Below are 23978 nucleotides of genomic sequence, written 5' to 3'. Positions count from 1 at the left end.
TCTGACATTTTTTGCGGAAAAAATGCCTTGGTTACCTTGTTTCAAGCCATTCTTCGTATAGAAAGCCTGCAGGAAGACTCAGCTCGATTTGTGCCAGTTCTCATTAATATTCAACAAGCTAAGATGTTTGAATCTGACTGGCTAACAGCATGCCAATGAGAGCCTGGCTGTCAGAATCCTTTACCCAGCCCAACTGGGCGAGCTAATTAATAGTAATTAGCTCAGGCAACATGATGTCAGACTGACCAGCTTTTGTAATTGGCCTGATTTCTCTGCTTATTTCTGTTGAGTGGCTAGAGCTGACAAAGGAGGTAGCAGTTCATTTTCACATTCACGACATAACACAAACACATATGGACCTAACATATTTAAAAAAAATGCAAGTAAAAACGGTTTTGTATGGCAGGGCACCTTTAAAATCAATATCCACCGCGGTAGTGCAAAAATGCATTGTAAGTTCGAAGTTATTACAAGTATTCAGCAGTTAAACAAATCATATCTTCCAAAGTTAGTCTTTTTAGGATGAAAATTTGTGTTTCCACAGACCGTTTGCTTGCTAAGCCATGTCAGAGGGAATTATGCCCTAATAACACCTACTTAATTTGTCTAACTCCGCTGAACTTTAGAATTCACTTTTGCACAGGACTGTGGATTCGGTCCTCATCTTCTACACTGACATTGCTGTAAGAAGGTATTTCTCTGTGGCCAGTTATGGAGAACAGCAACCAATAACTCTTTAATGTAGCTTACATATGGGCATGTGAGTGTTGTATGTAGATACATTTTAAAAAGTGTGAACCTATCCTTTAATAGGGGCACCATATCCCATGCCTATCGTTATTACAGTACTCTATCAATTAGCGAAGGTGTTAACAAGGTAGATAATTGTTAAAATGTCAATTGTCAACAACGACAAAAGTGTCGGAACAAACTAAAACCAAGGCTGTGTGACAAAGGATATGCCGGCAAAAATGAAAGCTACTATATGTTTGTATTATCCAAAAACAAAGTCTGGAAAAAAGGCAGTCCTCCAGAGGACAAAAACAGCAAAAGAATCCCATCACAGGTAAAATTATGTACAATCAAAAGCCTGACAAATCTGCTCTTGTGTTTGGGCATGAAGCCTTCATCAGAGCCTATAGCTACTACAGTATGACTGTCAGAAAATAGACATATTTTTACTGACTTGGCCACATTCTTTAGGTACAGGAAATCCACTGTGCTTTAAAGAGACAGCCTGATCTCAGAGAAACACCACATTCAATACTGGTGGCAAGTAATGTGTTAAATTTACATGCCAGCACTATGGAAACAATGCCAATGGACAGTCAATTACGATCCTTTTGTCTGGGTGGGCACTGGGCACACGTATTACCTGGTTCAACACTATCTGTCTACAAAGTCTGCATCTGGAAGGAGACGTGGTGGATGGGAGGGATGTGTCAAACAAACATGGACTTTCAACCGCTGTTCGTGTCCGGTGTGACAAAAAGTCAATGCTGAGTTTTTTTAAATACGTAACGTACTTAACTTGCATACATAACCTACTTATTTGAGCCCAAACCATGATCTTTTCCTAAACAAGTTGTTTTGTTGCCTAAACATAAATTGTTTGTGTGGTCCCGGGAGGTAAGATTGTGTATGGCAACAAGCCTCTATTAGTTTGGCTTTACAGCAGCTGTCAAAAGTAGGAATTGACTGACATGTCATGTGGCAAACCTTGCTAATCTGGCATGCAGGAAAACTGAAACAGAAATCATTTTTCAAATTCAGTTTGACTCAGGTCATGTGTAAATGGGGCAGGCATGACCAACATGCTATGGGTGATGGTTATTCCCGACATGTATCGTCTTTAACAAGTGGGTTCCTGATTGGAGAAGAATACAGTGAGCGATCACACTAAATGGTTGAAAAATGTCCTTTTTTGAACATGAGTTTTTCTAAAGACATCATAAACCATCAATCCTTTGATGTGTCCTCATTTCCATTTATCATATATGAAGGCATTGCATACTGTATCTGCGCAGTATGACTCATTTACATAAGGCTTTACGGGTTAGTTAAGTTTGTTCCATCTGGTCACCTGTACCTCAAGATTCGTCGGGCAGGGGAAGAGTAGACAGAATAACTCCTAAAAGACAGACAGAAGACACAGAGGACACAGGACAGGTATCCACAGAGAGGTGAGCTACGGACATACATGTAGTGTTTAAATGTTCACAGAAACGAAAGTGAGGGATGTAAAACTGAAGGGATAGGAGCATTATTTTGTGAGATATATTACGTAAGAAAGCACATGCACCCAGTGAGAAAAGCAATGTCAAAGACATTATAGTCCCTTCTAGTAATGCATTTGTGTTATCTCAAACAGGTGAGGTGTTAAATAAGCGTCTCTGGCCTTCCTTTAATCGATTGAGACAACAGGTCGCCCGGGAGGAGAGCAAACTTACAGCTGGAGGTTGCGTTTAATTGTGGCCGCGGCTCATATTGTCTTTGTAAAGTGATGTCTTGGGGTCTGTGATAACAAACAGACTGGAAATGTCAAACTGCCTGCGGTGATGGCAACGCTCAGAGAAATTAAACATTTATACACAAATTATTCACATCAGAGAGCACAGAACGGAAGATGAATTACTGTAGGCGCCGACACAAAGGAGTTGCAACCATCAACAAAGTGCACACAGTGGTCGGTTAAGACCAGAGTGTGTTGTAATGACACCCAGACTGGCCTCATATGGATTTAATGTTGTTATTGGTCCATTTCATGTCATGTTTTTCTACTCTGTGAGGCACTTTGTGATGGCTTTTTTTTTTTTATTATAAGAATCATAAATACATTTCAGTTTACCTGTAATGAAGACAATTAGTCTTATGGAGGTCCAGAGGAGAAGAGGAGAGGAGAGACAAGGGGAGGAGAGGAGAGGAAAGGAGAGGTAACAAGGAAAGGAGAGGAAGCAGGAGGAAAAAAGAAAGGAACAAGAAACAAAGAAAGTGGAGGGGAAAGGAGAAGAAAGGGAAGAAGAGAAGGAAAGAGAAGACGAGGAGAGCAAACACGTAAAAGAGAGGACTGAAGATAATGAAGAAAAGAGCAGGTGATAACCAGAAAAAAGACGAGACAAGAACAGTTATGGAATGGGAGATGGAGAGGAGGAGACAAGGAGAGGAAATGAGAAGAAACAAGGAGAAGGGACAAGGGGAAGAGAGAAGAGGAGAGCAGCCGAGGAAAGGAGAGGGGAGTAGAGGAGAGAAGACGAGGAGGAGAATATTGTAACAGAGAGTGATAACTCACGCTGACTGAATGCTGTTGATGGACGACCTGCGAGAGTGTGCATCTCGATTTTGCTTTACAAAACTGTACATGCAGAACAAAAAACATAAGAAAAATGAGACACAAATCTGAAGGGGACAGGTGGACTGTCAGTCTGTCTGTCCACCTGTTCCCTTCTGTCTTACAATAAAGGACTAAACTGTGCAACTACGTCAATAACAACAGCAACAAAAGCATGATCCTCAGCATAATGAGGACACAAAGCTGAAACTGAAAATAGTTCAGGAGTTTCTGAAAACAGTTCAGGAGTTTCATTCCAAAAAAAACAAAAGCACAGGTTATCACTACTGAAATTATCTTTTATAGTAAAAATGTAAGAGTTTTACATACATTTAAATTGTAAAATCACTTCTAATGAGGGGATTTAAAACAAAAAAGGCTAGTCATTTTGTAATGAAACCCTGTCCCTGAAACAGCACTTAATGCACACAAAACAGTTCATTTGAAATAATAAAACTCACTCGCTATAGTGTTACCACACTGTTCAATGTATAATTAAAGTATTCTTAGAACACTGAATGTAATGCACAAGATCACATAATAACAGTAATGTTAATGACAGTGAAAAGGGGAAAGATATGAAGTTAGCTAGTCTGGATCAACAGATGTACATTGCTGGGATAAATCCTGACATCTCGCTTGTCAGACGTCCTTCCCCTTCCGCTATGTCCACTATCTATTTTGCAACGGCACCCAAGGCAGTTGTGATTGGTTTAAAGAAATACAGACAAGCCGGAGCCTTTTCCCCTTATGCCATAATAGATAAGCAGTTTAGCCACACCATACTCCAGCACTGACACAGCGCTGTGGAGATGGGTCTGGCAATGTGTGACTAGAAGTTAGCTAGCTAGCTAACCAGTGATTTAGCTACAGAGCTGGATTGGGTCGCATCATAAGATTGAATAGCTAGTCCCTCCTACTGTAAATTCTTTGTGACTACTAGCTAGTTTCAAACTAGTGATTCGCTAAATCAGGTGAGAAAGCCCTGACTGCAGTACGCAGATCGAAGAGTGGCTCAACGTGGGTGGAGCTAAACATTTGACTCCATCCACTTGCCCAATAGCAATCGGAAAAGGAAGAATGTATGTCTGAGGGAAAAACACAGGACTTTCAAGCTTTCATTCCAGAGACCAGGACTCGTTTCCCACGAGTCACGTTTGCTTTCCCCGTTCTTCTTTTCCTTAACCCAACCGTCTGTTGTTGTCTGGCGTCCCCCAGAGACCGGGGATTGTTTCCCGCAGGTCACTTTGCTTTCCGCCGTTCTTTTCCTAAACCCAATCCCGTTCTTTTTTTCCCAATCCCAACTGGTTCTTTACCTAAACCCAACCCCATTGTTCTTTTCCTTTTTACAATTAAAATATCATTATTTATTATAATCTATATATCTATATATAATATATATTATATTATAAAGGTGCTGCACTGACGTTTGAGAATGTGCCGCCTGATCTCCGCCAACAGATGGCGCCCAATGTGCTGCCTGATCTCCGCCACCCGCGGTGTCAAACGTTTAGCTGCGCCCACATTTAGCCCAACCCCGATCTGTGTACTGCAGTCAGGTGCAATTGAATAAGGTTGCACCATTAAAATGTCATAATAGCTAACGTTATTGACGTTAAAGACTTCAGGAATGTGTACAGTAAACAGGAAGTCAGTGTAGAATCACAAGCTAGCATAACTTCCAAAAATTTTATTTTTACAGGCACAAATTATATATCTATAAATGTACGTTACGTATTACTCTGTTTTATTTGTGTCTGCCTACCTACGTGTAGAAATAAGTGTGTTTCAGGGTAATTAACGTTAGTATTCATAGCTAGCTAGCTAGCTAAGTGGAAAATGTTTTCTAACTATGTAACGTTATTGTTAGCTATGTGACATTAACGTTATGTCAACTAACTTGAATTTACACTTAGCATAACGTTTTGTGATTTGATGTATGTTTTATTATTTTGTAAAATCTAATTAAAAAGTTTTAAATTATTATTAAACATAATTTGGACTGTATTCCTTATTACCTCTTTAAATCTTCACTCTTAACAGGTCACATATTAGTAAGCGAACGTTAACATTAGCTAACATTAGCTAACGTTAGTATTATCAGTTGGTTCAGTTAGCTAACAACATTGCACAACAGTTAACGTTACAACTGGCAGTAATTGGGAGTAATTAGTAACAACTAATAATTAATAAACTGTCATGTGTAAAACTCCACTTAATAAACACTACGTTTGAAATTACCAACAGTTGGTGCAACCAACTCCTAAACATTGTGCACACCTAATGCTATTTCTTCTTTTAATACAGTCATGAATTTCTTACCGAGAAGGATGGCAATTAAGAAACGAGCAGGAGGTGAACATAATCACATCATCTGGTGTGAGCAAAATGCACTTAACTGAACAGATGGGTATCAAAAGAAACCATATTTTAACCTCCAACATCACATATTGCAGCTATAAATCACTAATAAGGATGAAAATGTGTTGTGTTAACACCAGCTTCCTTTTGAGAATAATAATTTCAGTGTTAATCTAGGCTCTAAAATAGGTGGAATTTGGAGGCGCAATTAATTTCTGCACTGACACAGGACCCCATACCTGTCAATCACAGGTGGTGGTGGAGAGGGGGCGGGTCAGACGTTTTTGCATCACATGAGCTATCTGGCTATCCGTCATTATCATATTAGAGAAGATGGGAACTTCTGACAGTCAAGATGTGAAATTAAGGTTTTCTTCTATCTTGTTCATATGACTGAGAAAGTAAAGACCACTGGTGAATACTAACATAAATTAATGATTGAAGCATCCTTAATTGTTTCTACTACTGTATTGACGAAGGTACAGACATTGGAATGCAGGCTAATAAACGAGGCAACACCACAGGAGCGCTCCCATAGTAGGAATAAATGAGAAGTCCAGACAGTACATCAAACACAGTGCGTATGTACACAGACATTACAGACTGAGAGGGAAGAACATACAGAAGGACAACACACTGAAAGACAAAGTGACATGAATCTCCAGTGTGAGTGAACAGAGCTGCTGTCAGAGGAGAGAGATGCCGGGGAACTTACGCAGAGATTGAGATGTTGGCTGCTGACATCGGGCTGACTTCCTTCACCTCCAAAGCCTTCTGCAGGGCAAGCTTTTTATTAGCTGCCTCTTCCTGCTCCTCTTCATCCTTTAGCCAGTGAGAGCCAAGACATGTAATTATGCTTAATGAAAATACATTACAACGGTGATACTGTGTGCACAAGCCAAGCTTTTGTCAGTGCTGATTTGGCATGTTTCACTGTAAAGTAGAACAAAAAAAGTACATTTACATTGCTATGTGTTACTAATGCATCTTCAAATACAACATCAGACAGTCTGACCGATCCTACCTTAGTCAGTTCCTGTGCATTTGCGAGGTTATCAACAGCGATAGCCAAGAAGACATTCAGCAGGGTGTCTGAATAACAACAGGAATCAGGAGAAAGTACAGGAGTACAGTATTTTTCGATGAAATATGCAATGTCTTTTTCCCCACTAAACTAAGAGCAGGGCCTACAACATGTGATTTTGTTCATCTACGAGTCTGCCTGTAAAAGTCGGTCCAATATTTTGGTCCCAAGCAGTGTATTTCAACAATTGCATTTTAATGACCGTATTTATTGAGCGTAACAGATCAGTAGGCTACTAAAACTTTCTTAACTTTGGAAATAACTCTGATCTGATTTTAAAGATTCTTTGACATTTCCTCTCGTGCCTCCCTCAAAACAAATAGATTCAGCTCCACAACTGATGAACAAAACTGTCAGTACATGTATGCTGTTTCAATACTGTTTGTAAGTGTTCTGTAATGATCACTGCAGCCTCTGGTGGGGCTTTAAAATGTTAGTATGTATCCCAGTTCCATAAGACATTAGAGCTGAGCGATACGGAGAAAATCTAATTTCACGATATTTATGACCAAATACATAAGTGGCGATATTGTGGCGATATTGTAGGGTTGACTATTTGTGCTTTCACAAAATATATAAATAAATAATAAATAATCATCTGTAATGTGGATATAATTTCTAAGTGGGTAAAGGCAAATAATAGAACAGTCTGGTAAGTTCAGAAAAGTACATCACTGTAAGGCAGCCTTTAAAACCAGGAAAAGACAACACTTATGTCATATCAGGATAATATGATATCCAAAATTTAAGACGATATCCAGCCTCATAATCGATGTGATATAATATCGATATATCGCCCAGCCCTATAAGACATTCAAACCAAGTTACTAATTCCTGAGTTTCAAGAATCTAAGGCAGGGGTCACCAACATGGTGCCCGCGGGATTTGCCGTTTGTGTAACGAGAATTTAGGAATAAAAGGCACCATTTCAGGTTCCCGGACCATATTCCAAAAGAAGAATCCAAGAGAAAAAAAGCATTAGCGAGCGGCTAACAGAATTAGGGCTACTGCTGTCTGAAAATACTGGTTAGCTGATTGGATAAACCATCTGTCTATCACCACCTAACCCACCTCAAAACCAACGCTGATTGGCCCGGTTGTTTGGCTAACTAAGATGCCAGACTGATCTGCGAGTGGAAAACTGGAGCTCGCGAGATCAGGACGGTCTCACGAGGCTAAGGCATTGACTGGAGGACTCAGAACCTGTGGACTAACGGTATTTGGGCTACCGTACCGAGTTCGACTGGAGGACGCTGTGCTTAAGTTTTGAAACCAACCGTTGAAGGGACATCTAATCAGACTGTAAGAAATGATGAATGCTGGCTACTCAGTCTGTAATCTATATTTCTAGATTATAGGACACTTAATAGGACTGAAAAAAGGGAACCTGATGAATCATGAGGATGCGCTATGCAAGTTTCGTAACTAAGCTTTAAAGGGACACTTAACCAGACTGAAAATACATGACAAATACTGGCTGGTAATCCTAAATATGCTGTATGTAAGTTTTGAAGCCAAGCTTTAAAGGGACACACAACCAGACTGAAGGAGCATGATAAATGCTGGCTGGTCAGTTTAAAGTTTATGTTTGTTAACAGTTAATTCTGGACTGAAAGAACATGAGGGATACGGTCTGTTCAGCTCATAATCTGCTTATTGCTCCAACTAGATTGGTCTGTTTTTCACACAGCTTAGTCCAGAAATTGTTCGAAGGTGTTTATAATAGTCTTCTTGTTTAACATAAGAATGAAGACCTGTTTCAATTGACCTGTGACTTAAGACAGGAGGTGTAGTTTTGAGCTGGAGTTTTGCGCAAACTGCATTTGATGTGGTCACCCATCTTACAAATAGGGGAGGGGGGTCAGCGGTCTCAGAGGGTTATGGGATTTATTTTATTTTTTATGTTTTTGTCACACCTTGCTCAGAGCTAACAGTTCACCCTTTAGTACATTTTTTTCAGCAAATTACAGTAGGGTACTCCAGACGTGTATGTGTGTAAATTTTGAATATGGCTGAGCTTTCAATCCTTTCAGTTAACATCAGGGGGCTAAATGGGCCGATCAAACGAGCTAAATTCCTGGACTATTTAAGAAGGAAGAACATAGATGTGGTGGTCATACAAGAGTCACATTTTCGTAAAAGAGATGTAAATCGTCTACAAAATAAATACTTTAAGGTTGCTGCCTCATCTAGCGACGACACCAAAATCAAGGGCTCCATCGTGCGGAAATGCGCCCTGACCGTAGACAAAAGTAGTAAAGACTTATCAGGCAGGATATCTTATATATGTACCACGATAAGGAGTAGGAAAATAGCCTTTGTTTCGGTACATATGATGAAAGCTTTTTCCTGCACGTAACCAATGAATTGCTCTCTCTCAACGAATATTGCAGTTGTGGAATCCCACGATCTTACAGATATATGGAGGATGCACAATCCTACTAGCAAGGATTACACCTTCTTTTCCACACGTCATCCACTCCCGCACTGATTATATTTTTTGCTCCAGTGAACTTAAGGCAATGTTCCACACAACAGCAATAGAACCAGCAATTCTGTCTGATCACAATGCACAGAGTGAGGCAAAATTACTATTTTAACGGCTGTAAACCAAGCAAATTGCTAGCTCTGAAATTAAAACAAAGTGAATCCAGAGCTACTATCAACCGCATCTGCACAGATCGAGGTATCTCAACAAATCCTAAAGCTATCAGCGCCACTTTTCAATCCTTTTACTCAAAGTTGTAGGAGTCCTCCTGCAACTCAGATCCGATACAGTGCCAGGAGTTCGTAGAAGAGCTAAACCTGCCTCTTCTTGACCCAGAGAAGGCAGAAGAACTGGGTCAAACTATTACATTAGAGGAACTCAAATCAGCATTAAAAATGGTTAAAAAAGGGAAAACACCAGGGTTGGATGGAATTCCATCAGAGCTTCTTCGACAGTATTTTGACACACTAGGACCTACCATTTTACAAGCTTTAACTTCAGCCATAGAGAAGGGTACTTTCCACCAACAAACCAACACTGCGCTGATCTCCGTTATGCCAAAGAAGGGCAAAGATCCTACGGATTGTTCAAACTACAGGCCCATCAGCCTCATCGGGACTGATATTAAGCTTTATTCCAAAGTCCTGGCTCTCCACTTAGAGCGCTTTATCAAGAAGCTAGTCCACCCCAACCAATCAGGTTTTATACCCAAGCGTCATGCGGCAGACAATATACGCAGACTATTTCATGTAATAGAGGAAGCCAAAGGCCTTCCAACAACGGCAGCAGTTTTATCAGTGGACGCGGAAAAGGCTTTCGACCTTCCTAGAATGGAACTACTTGTGGCAAGTAATGGAGAGGCTTGGTTTGGGGGTCAAATTCTTTGACATGGTACGTACTTTGTATGCAAATCCCACGGCCATAGTCTCAACAAATGGCTTGCACTCTCAGACATTTCCCATAGAGCGGGGCTCGTGACAGGGATGCCTGCTCTCTCCCATGCTGTTTGCAATCTCTCTTGAACAGTTAGCCCAAGCCATAAGGCAAAATAAAATATGTAATGTCCAGATTAAATCCAATAGCAGCTCAATATCATTATTTGCGGACGATATTTTGATATTCATCTCTGATCTTGAGGACTCTATTGAAAAACTTCTTAAAATCTAAAAAGAATTTGGCTATAAATTAACTGGAAGAAATTTAATCTAACCTTTTATTTAATAATAGGCTTGTGGCTTCAGCCAGTAGTGTTAAAATACCAACCCAAAGCAAAATTACATATTTGGGCATCACCATACACGCATCCCTACAGTGAGTTGTCCAGGACTATGAAACTATACTAAGTAGTGTTCAAATGGATCTGGCCAATTGGTCTGCACTGTTGGCATCGCTACAGTCCAGGATTGCTGTTGTTAAAATGAACATAGTTCCTTGTGTGAATTTCTTAAGTACAATGATCCCCTTACCCCCACCAATAAATTTCTGGAAGAAACTTGATACCTTAATTCAGCAGTATATTTGGAATAATAAACAACCTAGGCAAAATACTCTACCTTGCAACGTACCAAAAACACGGGAGGCCTAGCCCTCCCCAACCTTAAAGTGTATCACAGAGTCTTTCAGCTACAGGCCCTTAGGGTGTGGAGAGAAATAGAGCAAAACCTCACTGAAAGTATAAGACTGCAAGATCTTGCCTTTACAAGTGTGTGTCCAAAAAAGTGCATAAAAATAAGAAAAAATCCATCATAAAAAAGCAGAAATTATGAATTATTTAGACTAATATTAGAAAGGAGGAAGGGTATATGTCAACGTTTAGTTGGGAATTCTGTTTTGAAACATTTCAATTATTTTTTCAAATGCCAAAAAATTTAGATGAACACCCCAAATTCAATGAAAGTAGAGATCCGATCATTTGTTGTACTTGCAAAGCGCATTGTATGGATTCAGCTGTGTTATTTTTGGGTTATTAAAATTAGATAGTTAACAGGAAACTCAGATTTCTGATATATGACACACACGGGTTAAGTACACTCAGTGAGAAATAAATTGCTGGATTTATTTCCCGTCAATGCCATCAAGGAAATGGAGAAAATGAGGACCAATTTCAACCCAAAACCATTTACACGTTTCAAACCTGCTCCTTCTGATCCGAACGCACTGCAGTTTGAATAACAAGATATCAAAGAGGATACAGTTTCCGAAGAGCGTGAGGACAATGAAGTAGACGGAGGAGAACATGCCACGGCGAACGCCCCCGTGAGACTCAATCCCGTGGTACATCACCGCATTCCAGTCCTCGCCAGTCAGAATCTGAGGAAGACAAGACATTCAGAATCACACCGGGGACACCGGTGGGTTGTAAAGCCCCCTGCAAATCTCAGACTGTAGAATTGAATAACTTTACAGAGTCAGGGGTTATGAGCACAGACTAATTGAAGGATTATCAGTGAGCTCATAAGGGGACAGAAGGTACACAGACCAGTCATTCCCTCTAATTAAAATGACTGATAAAATCTTTTTTCTATGAACTCAACATTCTCTCATTTACTCAGACGGTGTGAAGTGCACCTGGAAGTCTGGAGTGTCTCACCTGGAACACAGTGAGGATGGCTGCCGGGAAGGTATCAAAGTTTGTTGTTGGCGTCTCATCTTCAAAGTTAAACCTAAAAGAATCAGAATCACATCATTATAAAGAGAGAAAAAACCCAAATAATAAAACTGTAGTCCCAGTCAGATCTTAATGGTATCTACCTGCAGTTCAGGAGGAGATACAAGGAAAGGTACATTTATTCATTTTAAAAGGAAAGGTACATTTATTCATTTTAAAATAAAAAATATAAAGAAACCACTTGGATTAATAGTTAGGAGCGTGTGGCTGAACTGTCTAAGCATCAATACATGTTTCTGCTCATGAGAAACATGACAAAACTAAAAAACTGACACAGTCACATCTTGAATCACAGCTGCACCATTTCTTCCTTCTCTCGTTGTCTGTAACACTTTTATGGTCTACTGTCAAACCATAATTCCCCCCCACAGAGTTGTACTTCTATACTTGTGAGGACCTTTACAGGCATAAACAACCTTGCCTCCTAAAAAAGTACGTTCCCATACAAGGAATCTGCATTCTCAATTACGTTTTTAGAGAAACATATTTTCCAGTGACCGGTGCCAGTTGTAAAACGGTTTTAAAACATGTGGTTAATGTTTTTGTATTGAAACAAAACTATTTGGTTAGGTTTAGGCAACACAACTACTTGGCTAAGTTCCAAAAATGTTGATGGTTTGAGTTTTGTTTTGTTTGTTATGTAATTTTAAGGTACAATATGCAACATTTCTGCATTAAAATGTCTAAAAACGACTATACCTAAGTTATATATTAAAAACGACTATACCTATATAACTATAAGTTATATAACAAAATATATAACTTAGGTATAGTTGTTTTTAGACATTTTAATGCAGAAATGTTACACATTAAAATTAAAATATTTCCAATAACGTTTAAACCCAGAGAAATATGTTATTTTATTTTATGACATGGGACGTTTCATTTAGTCGCCAGCGAGTTAGTTTTAGTTTAGTCGTCGGTGGCGACATAAAACCTTTGACCCCTCTGGTTCCTCTAACTTCCGTCAAAACACGGGAACGCAGATGATACGTTCAAGGTAACTGTAAATCATACGATGTCACAGAAAGAATAATACTCAGTACCCATAATACAGCTTGCTTTCTGCCACACAGCATCATTTTGTCATTGATTACATGCAACTTACAACACAGTAATACAGCAGAGATGTTATTTATTGATACATTTCAATATCGATTGATCCAGCTTAATGCTATGTGCTAGCTACGTTGACAAGTAACGTTAACCTTAGCTGATGCTAATGCTCGGTGGGGAACGTTAATGTTATAAGGTTACAACATCGTTCAACACGTTCATGAAGTTATTTTAACTATAATTGTTTTGATCAAGGTACAATTAACGTTAAACAACACTGGGCTAATCCACGATTACGTTCGCCAGCTGTAGATAGAAGACAAATCTAACGCTAATTTAGCCAGCTATCCCACCCTGGTTTTTCTGCCTCACTGCCCGCTGCTAAGGGACTTCAAATTGGGATGATGGCCATCAGCCAGCCACTATTATTAACTTACAGCAAAAAGAACCCAGCCAGCACAAACTCCAGCGCCGGGTGATAACGATGCTAACGGCAGTAACAGAAAGTTGTATGTTTCGTCGGTGAAACAGACCATATCGCCTTAGGCATCAGAGTTTGGCTGGCCGTGGTGTTGTGCTGAAATTCTCCCCCCTTTAGTAGTGTTTAGCCGTCTTCTTTACAGTTACATTTGACCCCCAAATGGTGACTGTTCTGTGGACAAAAGGTGAAGGTGGGGAGAGTCAGAAAGTAACACCCGGCAGCCATCCTTTTAATGGAGGCGTATCTTCGGCCGGTATCTCCGGGGCCGCGGCTCGGCACCAGAGATACTCGGCGGCCAGCCCCAGCCGCGAAAAAAGTCTCTCAGCGGTGTTGAGTAACGTTACAACGAACCCTTTTCCCCAAAGTGCTGAAAACATCAAAAAAGTGACACTGATGTGAAATATATTGGGATATTGTGGTTTTAGCTGCTGGTCTCCTGGGATAAAGTCCTGTGTTTGTTTGTCCACCCCACTTTCGCAGATTTTAATTAGAAACGTAACTGAGTATTGTTGAAGCTAAAAAAGTTAAAACCATGCTTATGTTTTTTAGTAGGCTACAATATACTTTAAGGTAAAACATGTAAGCTGTTGTGTGACTAAGTGAAGGAATGATTCAATACTGATTAAGCCTAATCAGCATTTGTCTGGCTCACACCTTCTCAAGCTTCTAAAGAATTGATTAGGTCATGGCTGTTATTTAGCATAAATGTAAAAGCTTATTGTTTAAACAACTTTGAGAGCCATCCCCTGTTGAGCTAGACGTGATTAGAACAATGAATGTGTATTGGATTGATTGGGAAAGTACACTTTTCTTTTGAGAGACATCTGACCAATAGGGGAAGATTTCATTGGAGGAACCACCCAGGTGTAGGGAATAAATGTGTGATCCGGAGAATGTCTCAGGACTGTTTTGATTTGACTCCACAAAGAGATGCATAGATTCAGTCCGCTGTCAGCTGCAGTGTAACATTTGTTTTGTCATGTCTCGGGGCTTCAGCTGTGTGACCCCGCAAGGGGAAGGTGCTGGAGTCCGCTGTTTACAGTGTATTTGTTTTGCCATGTCGCATGGCTGCTAACTGTGACCGACAGGGGAAGCATGTTTTGCAGTCTGCTGCTGGCAGTGTTTTATGTTTTATGTTTGATTGTGTTTTGACTGTCATTTTCATGTAGTTTCATTAAACCTTTTGCTTAACTTTCAATTCGACCCCAGCCTCTCCTCCTTACTCCAGAAATCTGAACGAACACGTCTTTTAGACATTTCTTAACAGTATGCAGTTTTGTTGTATGTTAACAGCTGACATAATGCATTCCCTAGCCCCTGAAAGGTTACTTCCAGATTCTTTCAACTTGAAAATAAAGTTTTGTCAGCAATAATAATACCAGAGGTAGATGTAACAAATTACATGTACTGTGTTTTCATTACTATTTTAATTGGGGGAATGCTGTTTTACAGCATTCCACCTATTGTTATTCGGTTCTTTATTTTTAATTTTAACTTTATTCCGTACGTTTTTTGGCTCTGCGTAACTTCTGCATACTTTCAGCTATTTAAACCATTCAACTTTTCAAATGTTTAGCTCTTTCAGCTAATGATGGGACTTCTTCAACTTTTTTTCTACTATTTATACTTTTTAAAATTTTAAGCGTTTTTTTTAACATTGAAGTCAATGAGAGCAGCCTTCAACTCCTTAAAATCTTCTTCCGCTCCCAAAATGTTCAGCTCCTTCATACTTTCACCTACAGACGCCAAACAAACTTTAAAATGTTCACAAAATATTCAGCTATCCGGGGTCTACCTTTCAGTTTGATATCTTTTACAGTTTTTGTGAAAAAGCTGTTTAAGTTTAGTGATTATTTCAGGAAATTTTATCGATTAAACAGAGTGTGTATTGCGCTGCTTAGAGTGGATGACATCATAGCTAGAGCACAGAGCCTTAAAAAAAATATCTTTGTCCCTTCTCCTTAAATTGCTCTCACGCCCAAATTTTCTACTTGTCATACACAATTTATACATCAAAACGTAAGTATTTTTGTCTAGTTTCAGGAAATTTGCTCAGTTTTTTGATACATCTTATACTTATCCACAATTCCCAGTGAAACGCACAGCGAACCACTTTTTTAGATCGCTGATATGCCCACATTTTTAAGTTTATCAACATAATTTTTATACCGATACGTTCACAAAGGCCTTGTGGTGCTCAGGATCACGTCATTTGACTGATAGTAGTTATCGTGCTGCCACTGTGACACATTGTTTGAGAGCTCGCTCTCAGGGACTTGAAGGCTTCTCCCACACTGTCTCTCACTAATCAGGTATGGGGATTAATGATCAAAGAGAGGCTTTATAAGTACTAAAGGAACATTGTTTGTCAGTTCTGAAGATAGCGCAGTGGTGATGGCACATGGCTAGGGTGTGGGGGGCCCTGGTTCAAATCCCACTGTGGCACATTGATCAGCATATCCCTGGCAAAGGTGTTATTTGACTTTTTCAACTACTCTCACTACTTCAACTTATACTCTCACTACTTCAACTTATTTTTACAGTTTAAAGCTATTTATCCAGTTTAGCTTTAGCAATTCAGCTATTCATGTTTTATTTTGCAAACTCACACATGCACACACGCAAACACACACACACACACATATACACACACACACACACAGACACACAAGCAGACACATAAACACACACACACACAAAGACACACACAGGCACACATGCAAACACACACACAAACACACACACACACACACACTCCCCATACACACACACCCACACAAACACACCCCCCACACACACACACACACACACACACACACACACACACACAAAAGAAACACACATAGAGACACACTCACACACACACAGACAGACACACAGACCCACACTCAAAGACAAAGTCATACACACATACAGACACACACACACACACACACACACACACACACACACACACACACACAGACACACACACAGACACAAACACACACAGACATACACACAGACACAGACACACACATAGCCACACACACACAAACACACACAGACTCACACTCAAACACACACACACACACACACACACACAGACACACAGACCCACACTCAAAGACAAAGTCATACACACATACACACAGACACACAAACACATACACACACACACACACACACACACACACACACACACAGACACAAACACAGACATACACACAGACACAGACACACACATAGCCACACACACACAAACACACACAGACTCACACTCAAACACAGACACACACACAGACAGACACAGACCCACACTCAAAGAATGACAAAGTCACACACACACACACACAGACACACACACACACACAAAGACACAGACACACACACACACACACATACACACAAACACACACACACAAACACACACAGACTCAAACTCAAACACAGACACACACCCAGACAGACACACAGACCCACACACACACACACACACACACACACACACAAAACGCACACACATACACACAGACACACACACACACAGACACACACATAGCCACACACATACACACACAAACACACACACACACACACACACAAATACACACACAGACTCACACTCAAACACAGACACAGACACACACACACGGAAACACACACACACACACACACACACACACACACACACACACACACACACACACATAGCCACACACAAACACACACACACACAGGCACACACAGACACACTGATGACACTTCAAAGAGATCTCATCACAGACATCAAAGCAAGTTTATAAACAAACCCTTTCACAGACAGTCCACTTGAATGGACCTTTATCAAAGCAGACATGTTGACTTGTCATAGTAGGAAAAGCACAGCTGACAATGATAAGATATTTCAGTGAGTCAGCATGCACAATACCAGGACCTCTCCTAAGTGGAATGCATCCATCATTAATGGTTTAATACCAGGACCTCTCCTAAGTGGAATTCAGCCATCAGTAATGGTTTAATACCAGGGTCTCTCCTAAGTGGAATGCAGCCATCAGTAATGGTTTTGAATACATGTGCTTTTCCTGCTATGACATGTTAACATCTCTGCCGTGAAAAAGGTCTATACAGCTCTCTGCATTTTTATCTGTTTCTCACAGTATTTGTCATCTTCCCTCCTCTTCTGTCCTTTTATCCTCTCTTCTCCCGTCTCTCCTTCTCTCTTTCCTCTATTTCCACTTATTTCGGCCCCATTCTTTTCACGCAATATATTTCACATCTCATCTCAGCTAGAGTGATGCTTTTTCATTCTATGCAGTGTATAATGAAAATATTTCTTCTTTCAGCCTTTTCAACTTTCATCTTTAACAGTATTACAGTATTAATTTGTTTCATATTTCTGCATATGAGAGTCATTATCAGTTAGAAAATCTACTCAGACCTCACAGTGTTCTACATATTTTGTCATTATTCAACTTTTAAAGCAAACTGTTCAGTTTAGCATAAACCTTTAACTTTTTAATGAAATTCATACTTATTAAAACGATTTCCGCTTTTTCAACTGTTTTCACTACTTCAACTTCTTCTTACGGATTTGAGCTATTCAACCAGTTTAGCTTTAGCAATTCAGCTATTCAGCATTCCCACGCATTTTCTACAGGAAATGCATTTTCTAGTTTCTTTTTTGTAATTTTCTTTTACTTAAAGGTTCAGTGTGTAGGATTTAGTGGCATCTAGCAGTGAGGTTGCAGATTGCAAACAACTGAAACTACTCCTGTGTGCCAAACATGTAGGAGAACTATGGTGGCCGTTGTGAAAATGCAAATGGCCCTATCTGGAACCAGTGTTTGTCTGTTCTGAACTTCTGTAGAAACATGGCGGGTGGGATTCCAAAAAATTCTAAAACTCACATTGGTCCTCACAAAGACAGATGTACAACACAGGCACAGGAGTAGGTTTTTCAGATTCCTTCACGGCTTCAGGTAGGGACTAGTGTATTCATAGACTAAGGGATTTGTCTTGATAATGGATGAGAGAAGTAGAGGAAGAGAAACATGCAGCAGGAAACACCAGTCACCAGGGAGCCATGGCTCCAACTTTGAAGTCCAAAACACACTGCCTCTGCAGCTCAGGGCTACACCAAGTGACGTGTGTCACGTGCACAGAAATTAGGCACTGCAATGCAGCACGTCAACAAATCCACAGGGCGTATTAACCATCTGATATCAAGCCAATATTGTAAATCTGGATTAATGCCTTGATTGATTTTTATCTTCTTTTGAGTTGATATCTCACCAGAACAGCCAATTTCTGCACACCAGGAAAGGTCTTTTAAAAAAACATAATAATACTGAGAATGTTGGTTGAAGGGATCTGGGTATTTGAGTTTCTCCTTGTCCGCTGTGAGAGCTACACCACCACCACCACCACCACCACCACAGATGAACATGTGCTGACAGTTGACAAGAGAAGAAAATCAAAGTAGCCTGGATATGGTAGGCAGAGGTGAGACTCTAAATAAACAAAAAAAACTTCATTTCTGGGGTGTCGATGATGCTTCAGCACCTCAAAACAAACAGCTGTGTGTGAAGTGGGTTTATCATACAGACAGCTGTCTTGACACATCCTACAGTGCCAGTATGTTTTGGGCTCAACACAACAGCACTCCTGAATGGAAAGTTGATCACACTTCAACACAGGGAAAAGACAATAACAGTAAACACAAACAATGTCTGAATAAAACCGATTAAGAATGAATGAATGAGGAATATTTTGTCTTCACAATGTGCAATGCTTGCACTATATTGTTATTGTCATCTTTTTCATCTCTTTTCACACAACCTCTGAAACTGCTAACAAATATTAGAGGGTAAATATAAATAAAAGACACAAAGGTCAATGAATCTGAGTATTAACCTAATTGGATTCAAAGTGGATTCAGCTATCTGAATCCAACACTACTGGGTTTACACAAAACTGAAACACTGAGATCACTACAATTACATTAGCACAGATGTATAGCTGCAGATTTATTTTATGTTAACTTGTGATTTTTCTTGAAAGTGAACAGTAGGTCCAACTTAATCATCAGACATGCACACTTTCTACACAAAGGATCAAAAGATTTTCAGAAAGCCCCCAAATGACCCAACAAACCTGCCAAAACCTGAATCCATGGTCTTGAAACTAAAGAAGACAATGAGAGAATGATACAGAGATGTGTAAAGATGGGTTGGTCATTCAACTAAAAATAGCCTACACTGCTGATCATTCATCATTTCAAGTGTCCGTTATTCTTAAAAATGTGGAAGAAATATGTGGGGTTGGATAGAAGAAGGTATATATTACAAAATTGAGGCAATATCTAAGACAAGTTTGAGAGCAATTGTAATATGTCATTTGAATATGGATTGTGGTGATGGGGTGGTGATGGTGCGGTGGACACTGACACATGCCTTTAGTGTGGGAGATCTGGGTTCAATTCCCACTGCGATAAAAGAATCAGCTAAATTACATGTAATGTAATGGTGACAATTCAGTACCTTTACAGCATCCAGGCTGAAAACAATTAAAAACAATGATTGTTATGAGTTAGAAAATGTTCGTTAAAGGTCAGATTGCAAAAACAATTGAGAAACAGCCAGTAAAGTGATCCCGACTGATCCTGGCTAATGCCGCCATGCTAACCCTGCTAACGGCTAACGTTACCGGAGGACCAGGCAAGCCTGTTCAGCGGCCGTAGCCAACAATGGTGAGTTATTTTAAGCCAAGAGAGGGGCTGTCAATCGGGAAGAGAGGACCATGAGTTTGCAGTGTGTTTAGCAATGGTTGCCGAAATTCTAAGCCAATAAAGTGTGCTCAGTCGGGTGGAGAGGACGGCAAGATAGTGTTATTTTTAGCGGTTCCTACCAGAATTCTTAAAAAGTGTACCTGTCAGTTGGGTACAGAGCTCTGCGTGAGCACAGGCTTCTATGACTGTCAATATAGCCAGCATCTAACGTTAGCTACTCCTTTGTGCTGTGAAGATGTCTGGCTATGTGAGACAAGCGTCTAGCAACATTGTTGTGGATGCTCCTTCAGCGCGCTTTGGAGGAGGGTCTGGCAAAGCTAGATTATGGATGTTACTGTCTCAGACTGACAATCTCCGTGAACTTCTTATCTGGGGAGGAGGAGACAGGGGAGACGACTCTCTCCAGTATTTTAAATTTGTACTGCAGTAACTATAAAACTATTAAACACTAGCTGTCAGTATTACATATTGCACCTTTAAATATATTTATGTAAAAACAGATGCTGGTAATTTAACCACCAGATTGGGTCCATGTTTTCTTTACAGGGTGAACTTAAATCAGTAATGGTGTACCACAGGGGTCTATTCTCAGCCCACTACATTTTTTATGCTAGTGACACTATTTTGTATGCCACTAATTCTACTCCCACCTAGGCTCTTACTTCAGTCGGCCTTTGATGCTTTCCAGTCACCACTTATTAATCCTACACTTTTTTTTAAATGCAGATTAGAACAAGTACATGGTTTTCTCTACTTCCACCTGTGTCTTTGGCTATCTTGCTATTAAGACTTTATATTGTACCCATATCATTCTTGCTGACCCATAGAAATACTTAATAATTTGGCTTGAGTATTACTTAGTGTAGGATTCAAGATCCCTATTTAACACTTTACCAAAACATTAAAAGATTAGATGAGGTTTTTGGCAGAGAATTAAAGGCTGACTGTCTTTTCTAAAAAAAGGAAAAATATTGTTCAGTCATAGATAATGTCTGTAATTGACTATAAACAATGATGTACTGTCATACTGGCCCATCATCTCTTAAATCCAGTCTATCACAGTGCTTTGACAGCTTTCATACTTGTCAGTGATTTCAAAATTCGAAGTTAGTAAAGAAAGTTGATTGAAGCACAGTTTTGTGAGCTATGGCAATTCATCTTTTTCACAATAGAGGAATAGAAATTAAAAAAATATGACTATGTGCAGCTGCTGGCAAAAATGCTCACAAAAATAGAGCCCATTGAATCCTTCTTAATGAACAAGGACAGACACGAGTACTGTTTACATGCTAAAGATACTTAGTGTCAATTAACTGCCCGATAACAGTCAAACTACATCAAATATAAACATGTAATTCCATCTTGGATATCTTTTGATATCAAGGTGTATGAAATTAGGTTTTTTGAATAACAGGACAGCTTGGCAGAAACAATCAAAATACAGTTGACATTACACAGCACAGTTAAGGAATATACAAGAGCTTATGATTTAGACAGTAATGTTCCATTGAATGTGTTTTCAAAATGCATTTGATATTGACCCAGAAAAGGCCTTTAAAGGGTTCAAAGGTTGACATTTTGAATTTTAAGTGCTCATATTATGCTTATTTTCAGGTTTATAATTGTATTGAGAGGTTGTACCAGAATGGGTTTATGTTGTTTAATTTTCAAAAGACACTATATTTTTGTTGTACTGCACATTGCTGCAGCTCCTCTTTTCACCCTGTGTGTTGAGCTCTCTGTTTTAGCTACAGAGTGAGGCATTTCACTTCTGTTCCATCTTTGTTGGGAGTCGCACATGCACAGTAGCTAGGTAAGGACTACTAGCCAGTCAGAAGCAGAGTATGAGGGTGTGTCACGCTAGCAGCTAGGCGAGCATTCACAGAAGTAAAGGCTGGACTACAATAGAGCTGTTTGTGAACACGGTTTTCTGTTGGAGATGGCATACTATGAGCACTTTAAATGTCATGATTATTTCTGCTCTATAGAATGAATGAAATGTCTTTCACAGTTCTTTGAACAACCATATAATTCAAATGATGCGATGTGTCACGTAAAGCAGTCAGAGGACCAAGAGTGAAGAAAATGCGTTTGTGTGGGGACAAAAAACATACAGAGGAAGAGAGGAATAAGGAAGGAGAAGGGCCTGTAAAACTGAGGAGGAAGTGGAGCACATTGTTCCTACAGCGGCCGTCTGCACAAATGACAGCTTGTTTCTCCTTTTTATTGCAGATCCTGTGATGTGTGTGTGTGTGTGTGTGTGTGTGTGTGTGTGTGTGTGTGTGTGTATACGGTATGCATGTTTACTAGATCCCGACTGGTCCTGGATTTTTGAGGCCAAAATCAATATCGATATTGAAAAAATGACAAAAATGTAGACACATAAAAACATTTTGTGATAAAGGTATGTCTGAATATAGGTATTTTATAGCTGAATTCATAACTTTACCATAAAAGATGAAAGTTAGAGTAAATATAGGATGACAGTCAAATCTGAAATTCTTTTAATGACTATAACCAAACAAATTAACAAAGCTATAATAAGCTATAATAAAGTTTACTAACTGAAATTACCAAAATACATTATAAAGCCAAATGTACATAAATGTGACTTTGGTGTAGGTTTGTTTTTTTATAGTTTGGGCCTCTTAGTTTAATTTGCTATACATGCTCTCGAAAAGGCAAACCCTGCTCTCATGTTTTATTTTATTTTTTGTAAAATAGTCAGTAACAAACAAACAAAATGATATGCTTATTCTACATAAACTACAACAAATATAAATGAACTATAAATGCAGGGGTGAAAACTCAATCAGGGGTGAAAATGTGACAAAGGAGGGGAAATATTTATTTTTAAATATCAGCTTTAAAATGGATGGATTTACAGTCAATTTCACCCTAGTAATGTAATTACTGCTACGAATGGAAGTTCAGGGGCACTTAAATACATAAATAAACTTATCGGAAACGTCACAAATCACACAAATGTTGTTATTTTGTCAAAGGTGTATAGTATAAACATTCACACACATTTACACTCCGATGGCGCAGCATCGGGGCAACTCAGGGTTCAGTGTCTTGCCCAAGGACACTTCAACATGGGACTGCAGGGCCAGAGATTGAACCACCAACCTTCAGATTGGCAGGCAACCACTCTATCACTGAGCCACAGCCGCCCGGTATATATATGTATGTGTGTGTGTGTGTGTGTGTGTGTGTGTGTTTCATAACTAGTAACTGCACTGGGGCTCGTTCTTACGCCACTGGGTATCCACATTTTTTTGGCCATGTGATAAATCACAGAAAACCCACCTCGGTCCAATGATGTCAACCATCATGTATGGGTCTTGCCCTAATACGTGCTGTACATGCATGAGGGAGATGGCGCTGGTAGGGAAGAGAGAGAGAGAGAGAGAGAGAGAGAGAGAGAGAAGGGTAGGGCAACTAATTCAGGCCATGTCCACACGAACACGGGTATTTTTATAACCGTGACTTTTTTTTACGCGGTTCGGCCGTCCGTCCACACGAAAACGCAGTTTCAGGGCACTGTAACCGAACATTTTTGAAAACTCCGGCCAGGGTGAGCATTTTCAGAACCGCCGGTTACAGTGTTGTCGTGTGAACAGTATAACCGTTTTTTTTTGCCTTGCGACGTCAGAGTGTGCGCCGTTATCCGCTGTGTTTGACGTCATATTGTGCGCCGCTAACTGCTTTGTTGATGTTTGTTGACGATTCTTTGCAAT

General features: G+C 39.8%; 1 protein-coding gene across 6 annotated transcripts in view; it reads right to left on the bottom strand.

The window, feature by feature from the left end:
- The window catches only part of cacna1bb (calcium channel, voltage-dependent, N type, alpha 1B subunit, b), a 219534-nt gene that overhangs the window by 73540 nt on the left and 122016 nt on the right, over window positions 1–23978 (bottom strand). For all 6 annotated transcript variants that reach the window (XM_028602209.1, XM_028602212.1, XM_028602211.1 and 3 more), the window contains exons 19-23: window positions 11852–11924; window positions 11454–11571; window positions 6714–6781; window positions 6405–6511; window positions 3290–3352 (exon numbers count right to left, since the gene is read on the bottom strand). In XM_028602209.1, coding sequence (XP_028458010.1) covers window positions 3290–3352; window positions 6405–6511; window positions 6714–6781; window positions 11454–11571; window positions 11852–11924 — 429 coding nt within the window. The remainder of the gene's footprint in view (window positions 1–3289; window positions 3353–6404; window positions 6512–6713; window positions 6782–11453; window positions 11572–11851; window positions 11925–23978) is intronic.

This window comes from Perca flavescens, chromosome 16 (genome assembly GCF_004354835.1).
Source record: "Perca flavescens isolate YP-PL-M2 chromosome 16, PFLA_1.0, whole genome shotgun sequence".
In the NCBI taxonomy this organism is placed as follows: Eukaryota; Metazoa; Chordata; class Actinopteri; order Perciformes; family Percidae; genus Perca; species Perca flavescens.
This window is presented reverse-complemented; position numbering and strand designations above follow the sequence as displayed.